This window comes from Saccostrea echinata, unplaced genomic scaffold, assembly GCF_033153115.1.
Source record: "Saccostrea echinata isolate AGI-Se365-2 ecotype Australia unplaced genomic scaffold, CSIRO_AGI_Sech_v1 ptg000001l, whole genome shotgun sequence".
In the NCBI taxonomy this organism is placed as follows: Eukaryota; Metazoa; Mollusca; class Bivalvia; order Ostreida; family Ostreidae; genus Saccostrea; species Saccostrea echinata.
The window spans coordinates 31,807,377-31,820,338 of NW_026889750.1; the positions used below are offsets into that span (position 1 = coordinate 31,807,377).

At 35.2% G+C, this 12,962-nt stretch overlaps 1 protein-coding gene across 4 annotated transcripts in view; it reads right to left on the minus strand.

Annotated features, from left to right (window-relative positions):
* Nucleotides 1-12,962, minus strand: part of LOC133189714 (rho GTPase-activating protein 39-like) — a 60,489-nt gene that overhangs the window by 14,198 nt on the left and 33,329 nt on the right. For all 4 annotated transcript variants that reach the window (XM_061325129.1, XM_061325117.1, XM_061325124.1 and 1 more), the window contains 3 exons: nucleotides 9,895-9,981; nucleotides 6,047-6,130; nucleotides 1,990-3,370 (listed from right to left, as the gene is read on the minus strand). In XM_061325129.1, coding sequence (XP_061181113.1) covers nucleotides 1,990-3,370; nucleotides 6,047-6,130; nucleotides 9,895-9,981 — 1,552 coding nt within the window. The remainder of the gene's footprint in view (nucleotides 1-1,989; nucleotides 3,371-6,046; nucleotides 6,131-9,894; nucleotides 9,982-12,962) is intronic.

Consider the following 12,962-nt stretch of genomic DNA (forward strand, 5'->3'; position numbering starts at 1 on the left):
GACAACCAAGTCTGTTCAGTTAGGACTATGTCAGATAATTCACTTTGAGTGATCATTTGATATACCCTAACTATTAATGACTTCAGTGAATGATCAAGATGAGATTATAAGGACTCATGTCAGTGATATTGATCTTGACATCAAACACAGAAATCACTCTCTCTGACTTTGGTCAATATCGTTTGACATGGGTCCTCCTAACCACACATTATCAATATTGTCAACCTACATTGAAGTTCATAACTGTAATATATTACTCCTAGAAACCTGTCAGCTTTTATTTCTGCAGATCTTATTGTATATTACTCCTATAAACATGTCATTGTGATCATACAATGAAATATGATCATAAGAAAATCTTGAGGAAATTAAAATTTGATTACAAGTATGTACACAGAATGAACATGGTTCTCACTTTCATAAAAACTGTTAAATTCTTTCATACAATAAATGAATAAAACTATAATTAGAGATCAAACAAGCCAACAAACAGACAAGCACTGAAGTCCATGTAGTAGATCAATAAATAAATAAAGTGCCTTTTTAATAAACCTTAATATTTATCTAATTCTAACTTAAAGACATCTAGAAACTGATTCTTTTGCATTGATAAAAATTAGTCTTTCTGAGCTACATACACAGAAGAGCACTATCCCATAGGAGATAACCATCATTAAACAATGGCGTCATCATTACACTGATATAGATCCAATCATATACAGAGGTACATATCCTACAATATCACAAGTTCTCAGCCACATGATACACCACATATCATGGTCTCTCGGAGTTTTTTATGAAACCTCAAACTCTGCACCTCAGTTCAACAGGAAACTGGCTTGTCATTCAGTTCCTTTCCGACATCAATATATTACGTAAACTGTGACACCAAAACAAATTTTTCTGAACAAGGAAAATTTTCCACATAAAGAAACAATCGTCTACAGTTTGAAAATCCCTGACTAAGTAAATAGACGTACAAGCTATTAAAATATTATGTTTTCACTGTGCATTACATATATATATTCTTTGCTACTAGCCACATGATCACGGAATAGCTTCTGGGAAACAACTACTTGTTTCCTTGATGAGATCTTACTAACAGCTTTATTTTCCATTAATCTTTCACCTGTTTCTTTCCTTTCCTTGATTTGTCTGGAGAGCTTGTTCATATGTTTTTCTCCATAATCATAAATATAAGTGGTTGGGTGTGAAAAATTATTGACCACTTATTTTTCTATAACTTGATCTTAATTTTGTATTTTAAAGAAATTGTAATAAAAGAGGTGTTTGCAGTGTTATATATAAATATTTCTGTGGTATTTTTCTGTCAGGGGAATGAACACTTAATTGAAATAAGAGGCCCATGGACCACAATGCTCACGCCATATGTGGATTTGCACATGTAAATAAATGAAATTTCTTACTGTTGCCTCTAAGATAAAGTCCATGATTTTGACAATTCTAATTTACAGTATATTTAAGCCAACTTTACCATGTTTACATTGTATCTTATTCTTATTCTTCTGGATGTCATCATATTTCCAATACTAGTATATATTTATTAGAACCTCTTTTGAACAAACTTGAATCTACATTATATGGGGATGCTTGCCTATTGATATGACCTTGCTTTTTGAAGAATATGATTTATAAAGTTTTTCCCTATATATTCCTCTTTCTTCCTTTGACCCCCTAATGTGACTTTCTCTTTGCCCAAGGCCCACGATTACAATACTTGAAGATGCTAAGCTATTTATTTGACTCATTATGGACCTGCTTTTCTTATAAGGCCTTTCATAGTTTTTCCCTATACACTCCACCTGGGGAAAGATCTGCTCCTAAAACTTAAAACCGAGACACCAACAACAGGAGTATAGCATAAGCTCATCTGGACTTTACAAGGTAAGCTAAAAATCAAAGGCTAAAGGCTTTCAATGCATACCTCTTCTTTAGTAAGCTAAGTCTATAGATATATAAATGTCTTACCATCAGGTGGGAAGTGTGAGTTCTCTATAACTGGTAATGATCTATATCCTCTGTTTACATGTTGGTCCAAGTGCTGCCTCATCACAGCTGGAGGTTCTCCATTCTTTATCTCCTGAAAATCGGGGATGTTTTGTCGGTCCTTCAGCACCTCTCGATATATATGAGTGTCTGAATGACAAGGGGAGTAATTCTTAGAGGGAGGCACATTTGCATAATCAGGTTCCGAGTCATCGGACACAGGTTCCTGAAATTGACTATTAATCAACTGCTGTGATATTTGACTACTTGGTCTTTCTTGCACATTTTCTCTCATATCTGTCAAACTTCGCTCCGATCCTCTTGACGACACACTCTCATGATATGATGTTGATGGGTCAACCTTCATGGGTTGCATGCGTAATGAACTGTTGGAAGTATGGAAATCAGCGGAGGGTTGTTTAAAGGAACCCTGGGAAGAATGAGAGTCAGATTCACGATTTCTGGATGAGTGTGATGCCTGGCTGTCTGTTCGTTCATGACGTACAGCACGTATAGATGAATGCGAAGTATCACTATCAGATCGTTCATGTGGGTAATAATAGTTTTCCGTATAGTCCTTTGGTGCTACTTGCATACCTGCAGCAGAATATGATTTAGGTTCAGAGTAGGTGGGGTCATAGTTTACAGCCTGCTGTTCAACATTAATTCTCTTATACGCTGTACTTCCATTTCGCTTTGGCACACCAACATAGGCCGGATTAGTACGGGGAAAAGATCTAAGTTTTTGTGACATCATTGAGGGACTAACACTCCCTTGCTGATGAGCAATGTCTTGACTAAATGGTATACACTCATGGTCTGGTCCAGAAGACAAACTTGGACTATATATTCTCTCATTGATATCAGAACTATACATATCCTGACTTCCACTACTATACACAAGTGGAGGTGGTGTAAACATGTCCTGTCGACTCGATGTCGATCCATATGAGTCTGAACGACTTGCATATTCCCTGTCTGATGAAAAACTAGCTTGTCGTCTAGCAGGGTGGTATGGAGATAAGTCATGAGACACAAATGTATCATCTCTGGCCCTATAGTCTGTAAAGCGGTAACTGTTTGACCGACTAGATGGTCCACTCATGCTCTCTGTGGGTGCCCTCTGCATAGAATGTGTCCTCTGTAGTCGAGGTGAATCTGTTACCCGTGGCGTCATTTCTAATGATGAGTCGCGGCGAATCACGGCTTGTACAGGTGGACTAGAGGAGGAATAGCCAGCCTGTGTGGATTGTGACGACTGGCTACCACGACGACGGACTCGATCTCCGTTACGCTCGCGGAAACTCTCATGATGACTAGAACTACTCTGGGAGGAGGCAGAGTCTTGTCTGTTAAAGCGGTGCTGAAACACAAAATTTGATATATTACTTATGGGAATATACTGTTTTTCATTCAAAGGAGTGAGATTTATACAAAATTTGAAGAATATACTTCCATATTTGTTAAATCATATATTAGTGCAGATTACCTATATTACTCAGATTCTTTCAGTGTATCAAATTGTGAGAATAGGAAATTGTATGCTCTTACCAAGCATTTCAGTTACACATAATAATTCAAAAAATTGAGTACATGAAAAATCTTTAAAAAGAAAGAATTATATTAACAAGGTTTTGAATTGCCATGGATACAATTTATAATATAAATTTACTCTTTAAGATTTCAAGCAATTAAAAACAGTGAACTACTAAACTTTTTATGAAAATAAAAAAGGATTCCTGAAGTTCACTTGATAGTCTTAGTCTGTATTGGAAAAAGTCAAGAAACAAATATCAGCATTTGAAAGAAAATCTTTATATTCATTTTTTTCCTATCAAAGTAATTCTGCAAGAAAGTTTATTAATCCCAATGCATGAGAATGGTTCAAATCTATCCTCTACTTTCTTTGTAAAAATGTATTAAATTACTTTTCACAAATAATCTTTTGGTTAATCAATTTCAGTTCATCACTTCAAAAACACACTTTCAGGCAATGACCTATCGAACAGGAAGAAAAACAAATAAGATCCCAAAATACCATTGAACTTCAAGCCTAATGATCCCTCACGACTGAAGCCTGCTCCACTTACAGTACCCAAGCAGGAGATCTCCTGATTCCTGAGAGTGATAATGAATTAGAAACAAACTGGAATGTCTTTGACACAATGGAATCAGGACCATGTCCAACAGACATAAAAATTATCAAAATTCTGCCAACACACTTGATGCTTCAGAAGCTTGATTGCCATGGTTACAGATTTTGGAATGTGAGTAGTAGATGTGTCTTTCTTGTTTTTTCTTTCTTAACTCAAATGCAGAAAGGATGTTATATGAAAGTACTTCTAAAATTAACTCTTGATTTGATTCCTCCCTAACACCAGTTAGCAACCCACCTAATGAAATCCAAGCGTTTCCAGCAGTTTAATAGATGTAGAATCACTCGTAAAGCCCCTAAGCATACAGCATAAAAACAAAAATTATTGAAAACTGACTGAGCATTTCTTACCCTGCTAAGGAATTTGGAGATCTGAAACAGCATGTTTGCAGAAATCAAACACCGAATCCTTCACTCTTGATTTAGACAATCTTCATGTATAAAATGGCAGTCTAGGCGCACTCCATGTACAATAAATCAACATGCCCTGTCCTATCAGAATGTGGACAAAAATCCATTCTAGAGGATAGTGATTTAGATTCCTAGCAGTAGTCCGTAGGAATGTGCTTTGATTTCAAATTTCTTGAGGATGTTGAACGTCAGTATCACAATCAGAAATCAATATGCTAATGCTTTGTAACCCTGGTTTTTACCATCATAAAGTGAAGACAGATGGGTAGGTTGTGACAGGCATGAGATTTTCTGTTGTGGCAATAAAACACAGGAGTAGATGAGTTCAAGTCGTGAGTGATTACTATCACACAAGACGGCACTAAGTAAGGGAAATTACTCTTCATCTACCCTCAGTCATTTGGTGACGGATTGTCCGATTGTCACAGTAAATGGATGAACATGATGGAAATAAGTATGTGTTGGGAACAGTGAACCTCAAAAAACCCCCACTTACAAATCTGAAATCAGCTCTAGTCACTCACCAGATCAGCTAGGCCTATGTAACATTAATAATTTTTTCCTAAATAAAATCAGTTTAATGCCTCGAAATTAAATTAATTTCCTGTGCAAATTCTAAATAAATAAATTGCTAAGATGTACAGCTGGCTACTTAACTTAAATCAAAGATGTTTTACTTAAACACAGATAACAGAATACAGAGATAACAAGTGATATTGCAAAAGGTAACCAACTCCTCTGCATGATCTCCCTTCTTGACCCTTGATTGACCCCTGAGAAATCTACAACTCAGTTTATCACACTGTCAGAAAGACAATACCCCCTGGGATATCTATCACCTGCTTCCAAGTAGAATGTGTGCAGTATGGGGAACTCCTTACATTACAATATAACTCTTGCTGCAATACCCCCAAAGGCATAATGCACACGTTGTTATATAATAGTGTAAGATGATTTTGATAAAGACACACTAAACATCACTGCACTGGATGGTATCTCCATTACAATATAGAAATGCAACTTTTAACTACCCTCAAAATAAGTGACATCCTGGTCTTTTGCGAAGTTGCATTACCCTAATTTTATTTGTTCATGTACTTCAACATAAGAGGTTGGCAAATCATCAAAGTGAATTCCACCAAGGTTAACAAACTTCTTACCATCAAATAGGTAGCACTTATACTGCTGTTCTATGTAATGTTTTGCATTATCTGTTTTTAGCTGTTATTTGTATTATATATTGTTTATGACATTCCCGATAAGTGCTTATTAATTGTTTAAGTTATGGAATAACAATAACAACAAAAATATGTGACATAATATGCTTAATATTTTGATGTTTTATTTGCAGTGAATCTAGTGTAACAGTGAACTTTGTGGAAAAAAACTTTAAAGATCATTAGAAGTATATGTAGATATAAATGTATCTATAATATGCAATACCTATCAAACTGAAGAAAAATCAGCACTTACTTTTCTGGAGACATTTGGACTGGTCTGGGTGGTGTGAGTAGATTTCAGTGACCCAGTTCTCACATGTTTGGTGTGGTCCCTCCTCTTTTTAAAAAAGACAAAGAAAATGTAAATTAATGGTAGGAAAGTGATAAGCAGGAAGATGGACACTTCAACAGTGGCCGAGGAGGAGTAGTAAAATGTTCCATAGCCTCCCATTCCACACGAAATCAAGTCCACGCCATCGAAAATTTACATGTCACACTACTAGGTACTCCACTAAATGTCTCAATTATGAATAATATTTGGGAACTTTCTTTTATGTCATCTGACACTGCGTCTTAAAGTTCTTATGACATAAATGTTATTTAGGCAAATAAATCCTTGTTAACACTAATGGCTTAAGTCCATTTCAGACTCAGTGGCATTTTCCAACAGAGACTAAATTTAATTCCAACAGACTCTGATGTGTATAAACAGAGAAGAGGTCCTCTGAATCTGTGCTTTATCACATTCCACCTGGAGTACAACACAGAGGTTGTGATCCTTCCTGTAGAAGTCTTGGCATCACTCACACAAATGTTTATGAAAAAGACATTGTTTTGCGTGCATAACAAATGTCAATCCCACTTCCTTTAGTCACTCCAGTATTTAAGGGGTATGACCTCTCAAAGTTTTTTTTTGTCAACCGAGAGCCTTAAAGAACAGCTGATTGCTGAGGGGGAGAGAAAATCACATGGCAGTGAATATACAATGTCTTTCTAAATTCGATCACCAACTCCGGTCACAACTAAGTGCAGAATTACTAATTCACGACTTAGACCCAAGGATAGGTACTCTGAAGTTAGGTCCTACAGAGATATCAGTATGTTACAATGGTACGTACATCCTGACATTACTAACTTAAACACTTAAACTAGTACCAAACTGGTACTTAATCAGGAAATCAATCAAACATCCTTTTGAAAAAATGTTAAAAATTCCGTTGGGTTTCTACACATTTCATATTTCCTTTTTTCTCCTAGTATGCATTAGATACACATCGATCACAAATATTCCAGTTCACTTGAACAAGCATACATGCTTCTATGAATAAATAACAACTTTCTTAATCATGAAATATCTCTTTGTACACAACTCAATGAACTAGGAATGTTGAAGAGGGCAAGAAAACAACACATTAAAAACCCATAGAGGATGATCTATGCAAGATTCCTACATTACATAATCCCAACAGGTGAACCACAACTAAAGCATATACTGAATATTGTAAACTTTTAATGTTAACTTGAGATGCATCTTCCTGTTAATCAAAGATGACAAAAGCCACCAGTTTACTAAAATCAAGAGTCCACCAGTTTACCTTAAATATTTACAGTAATTTCTTTGAAAGACATTCGTACAATAATCCTTGATAAATATCAATTCACAATAGCAATCCACTGTCTGATTAGTGAAAGTTTAACCTAAAAAATTACACCCCACTACTAAATAGGCTTTCTACATTCTCTATTGAACATAGAAATTCCTCTCATTGTTTTTATAAAACTCAGAGTGCACACTAAGTGCAAGTTCTGCTGTATCTCAATGCCAAGGTATCCAACTATAGGCACTATCGAACCAGGCCTATCAATCACAAAGAGATGGATTCACAACAGAACATTCCTCCCATTAACTGACACAATTCAGTCTCTTAGGAATTAGGTCTGGTGCTACAGTCACCCTCTAACGAGACACTACACCGCCCAATACTGCACAGCTAGCTCACCAATTGCATAACCAGCCTACACAACAACTACCAATACATCAATTTGAGTACCCTTTGTACAAGCTGCAGAATCGATGAAATTCATAACTAAGGCAAGGTATATTTTACAATTAGTCGGTTATTTGAGGAGCTATAATGGGCCTGGAACAATATGTTACCAGTCATGACAAACAATGTTATTTAAAACCACTACATATAATGGCACGCTGACTTCATTTGGGGATGTGTCCATTTAGAAAAAGAAAACATTATTTTTTCCCATGCACAAGTACACTACATGTCAATTGTCTATAATTGATCTCGCCATATATATCACAATGAAGGAAAAAGCTTCATAATCTATATCCGGAATAATACAGAATTTAGGAACGTTCTTCACCTAATCACTTTATGCCTCCATAGTCCATAAAAGCCCTACATCCTCTTTTCAATCAATTCTGCAAAATTGCTTAGGTTTCATTTAAGCCTCCAAGCTCCAAAAGGAAATTTTGTCCATTCATCCAGCACATAGCTGTATAGCCATTATTTATATATATATATATTACAATCACTGCTCTGATGTTTATGCATACCAATAATTTAGTCATCACATGCCATATGCCATCCATCTATCTATTATCTACACATAATCAGCGACCATGGATTGTGTGCATGCATGTGTATCAATACAAAGCACCTTTTTATGCAGTGATTTTTTTAAACCCAGACCCCAGGCTTCATATTGCACCTTGACAAAGAGTGTCAGGTTTGACTTCTAAATTCGTTCTTTTTCAATTTGCAAAGAAAAAATACTTAAACACATATGTGAGCTTTATACTTTATCATAATGTACTGCACAAACCTTACCTGAGATCTAATCTATCCGAGAAAAAAAATATATAGAAAAGAAACTGTGAGAAGCCATAAATATAGGTAAGAAGACATAACACTAATATGTTGCCATGGCAAACAAAATCAATAAAAGCCTTCAGTAAAAAAAAAAATCCACTGACAGTAGACATAACAAGATCTATTAAATTTATACCTCCACCTAGTACAAATTAACTTGTACATCTTACATAGCTGTTGACCGACTACCCATAAAGCAAAAATTAATAAAAGACAAATCAAATTGCTCAGTTTAGCATTCAAATGCATAATATCACCTTAATGCCATGCAATTTCCTCTCCCCTGAAAGAAATCCATTTACTTGAGAAATTAGAAAATTTGATTCATCCTATTCTTTGTGTAGAATACAAATTCTATATTCCAAGTGTTTTACTGTATCAGAGAGAAAAATTACAGTGAACAATTATATCCAGAGGGAGTTCAGCTACCAGCTATTACCATCAAAGTTCTACACAAATTCTGACTGTCACCAGCACTTAGACGACCAGTATAAACCTAGACATACAAAAAACAATTCAGTGACTGGTCTCTACTTGAGGAGGGAAGTCTGATTTCCTGAAGATACCAGTCACCTCCTGTTTGCTGCAGACTCAGATCACCTAACAAAACATCTCTTACTAACACATCCTTTATATAACAAACACAGTAATTGTTATTGACACTAATTCTGTCAGTACATGACAAAAACATTTACTTGGCTACAGATTTCTTTGTAGAAACTGAATGGTTCCAGGATTCTTAAGAACATACATAAATACCAATGTCTAAATTTCAGTGATTTATGTATGGCTTTCGGTGTGATTTGCCGAGGTAGTACAATACTGCAAATATTTAGTTGCAAAGTTCACCTACCAAGGAGGGGGAAAATAAATTGCAGCGTTAAATTTCGCTATATTCAAACTCTTGATCATGACACAAATTCAAACTATATGTAAATGCATGGGCAGAACGTATTTAGCTGAAGGAAAAACTTCGTATTTGTAGAAATGCAAAAAACTACAATCAAATGCCAAAAGAAAGTAAACAAACTTTTAAACCCTTTTCAGTATTTAAAAACATGTTTTCATATTTCTCAAGTACATATACTTTAAAATTCTATAAAATTTACATAATAAAAGTTTAAATAAATTGAAAAAAAAATAATGAAGACAAATATTTTTTATGCCAAAAAATTTGAATGAAAGAATTTCAGATTTCAGTGGCATTTCTTACCGTTTGGGGTAGGGGTGTCTGAGTGGAGATTTCTCGCTTTACAGAACCTTCAATGCCATCTCTAACCTCTGTGTTTTGTTTCAGGGTCTGAAAAACATGGAACAAGAGAGGTAACTCTAGCACTATTAGTGAATCACTAATATTCTACATATGGAAATCACAGCACAAGAGAGGTAACTCTGTCAAATAATTCACAGCAACAAAACATGCACACATTTTGGTCATTTTTTCTATCAAAGCTGCTTTAAAAATTGCTGGGATGTTAATCATAATGGAAAGCAAAAATTTTGTCTGATTACAAAAGCATATACTGGAAGTACAGTCTGACTGGGGTAGGAAATCTGAATATCTATAGCTTTGTGCCCCTATTCCCCACAGTACACAATAAAATAATTCTGTTAGTATCAGAGATACACAATTACCTGCTCCAATAATTCCTTATATATCCTTTCCTGTAAGGGATATGAATTTCTCATAAAATCTACACTATGTAAACCAAACAATAAATGACTTTTTTTTCAATATATAAATAAAATTAAAAAAAAATATTTAAGAACTGATGGGAGTGGTGATAAAAAAAAAATACACAAAAAAACTTTTTTTTTCTTAATAATTTACTTACAGATGAACTTTCTGATTTTAGGCATTTTAATCCAGAAAATAGTGTGACATTTTTCCTCCAAAATGAGTATTTATGTCTTTTAGTCATTTCTGATCCAAAGAGAAATAACCAGTAAGTACAATGTTCGCATTCATTAAGAAAATATACCCCAAAATTTTGACTTCCTGTTCACACAATGCAAAGAATGTCACTGAACATGCTGAATGGGGTATATTTCTCACAATTTTCAAGGTCACCTTTAAAATGTCTTTACTCAATAAATCACGGCAATCACATGGCTTCTGTTCCATTTTATTCCACATTCTTTAAATGTCACTCAAATTGGCAGAAGTACAAACATCTCTCCAATTCACAAACCTTAGCTGCTGTTCTTCACGCATTCAGAAAATTTCCACCTTGTGTCAAAAATTGAACACAACCAGGATCTCTGTGTTACCACACTTCTGACTTCTGAACCGAGAAATATCTAGTGTGGGAAAATAGGTCCCCCATTCATTTTTACTAAAGAGCAGGAAGTGTTGGAATGTAAGGGTCCAAAGACAGCTATTGTCCACTAAATAGGTAGCCTAAGATAGGAATGGTGTGAGTCAGAAAGGACTCCTTTAGCTGATAAAAGCTTCTATATGTGATAATGTATGTGATAATGTGTCATGAATTGGAGTCTGTTTTGGTGCTAACATTGTTTGAAAGTGGGGACATTGATGGAAAGCATAAACAGTGAAACTGATAGGAGGTAATTGATAAGTAAGACAGAATCTGCATTTTCTGTAGTAACAAAACACAACAGATTGCAGACTCACTGACTTGATAACAAGTTCCATGACATTGCTTGAGACTTTTTATGGTAATGTCACTTTGGAAAGTATATACTTAAGTTACCTCTGAAAAAAATGCTATGATTTTGGTCAACTTATCCATCTGTTTTAGTTTGGACTGGGGGAAGGGAGGGGTGATAGATAAAAACAGGAGGACCTATTCTCTATTGAGAAGTTGATGGCTCGTTTTAATACTCCCCCTCAAGAAGTTGAGGGGGAGTATTAAAACGAGCCATTAACTTCTCAATAGAGAATAAGGAGGACCTTACTATTATGGTTTCTCAACACGAGTTATATAACTTTAGTAGTCTAGAGAACTCTTTAAGAACCCTCTATACACTGCACACTAAAGAGTTCTGATTCTGTGTTATTTTTATTAAGTTAGAGTAATCTGCCCTTAGATCTAAAATAAAATAAATTGAAATCTACAGTTTTTCTATCAATTTCTAATGAATTCAATCATTCTTAACATTTTAAATAGGCCAAGATAAATTAATTGAACACCTCATCTGCATGCTTTTTCCCCACTTAGGTAAACAACAGTGATTTCTATTCATCAAAACTTTGTTGACTTTGAACATTTTTCCTGGGGGTAAAAGCCAGGCACCCGATGTTGAAAACGATATAAATAAGCTCAATATTTACACCTTTATACAATATAATTTTCTCAATGTCCAAAAAACATTTTTGTTTGGTGTAGAGAGGGTCCTTAAATTTTGTTATCTGGATGTTGAGGAGGACTTCTGAAGGTACAACACATTTTCATGATAAAAGCAACTTTCTCCTCAGGCATGAAGTCAGGACCAAGAAGACAAGAATTTAACAAATTTGGTTAAGGACTCACAGCTCAGTGTAACAATGCATACGGTTTCTCTGCTTAAGTTCAGCAGTTACAAATGATGAATCTTCAATTCTATTACCAATTAAGCTTCATTGTATGGCCAGATGTCATCAACATCACAATTTTGATATAGGGTTTACTTCTTTGATAATCATGCATACAATTTGCCTGCTATGTCTCAAGGAATAAGGGAAATCTACTAACATTTTATTAATTTTGAAGATATAGCCCCAACCCTCAAGCCCCTGGAATATATTGACCATGAAATTCAAATGTTTTGCTCCCCACCATTCATATATGCTGAATATGATTGATAGTGGTTCAACCATTTCAGAAGAGAAGATGTAAAGTTTACAAATGACACAAAATATATAATCATGCATATTGAGGGACAGATAGATTAATTGGGTTATCTAAGAATGGAAAGCTTTTTTTTATTGGAATTCACCAGCTTTACAGTATACAATAGGTCAAGTGTTTTCTCCTGGTCATGCAATCTGTGATACCCTAGTAGTATATGAAACAAAGCGTTTGGTCAGACTTACCTGTAACTTGGCAAGGGGGATAATATCACAATTCTGAGGGCGGTGCCAGACAGTTTTCTGACTGGTGGCAATGCAATAATAGAAGCTGGATGTGTTAGGGTCTATCAGAGTATTCGGTTAGACTTACTTGTAACTTGGCGAGGGGGATAATATCACAGTTCTGAAGGCAGTACCAGACGGTTTTCTGACAGGTGGCATTGTAGTTACTTAGTAGCAGGACATGTTGGGGTCATCAGAGTGTTTGG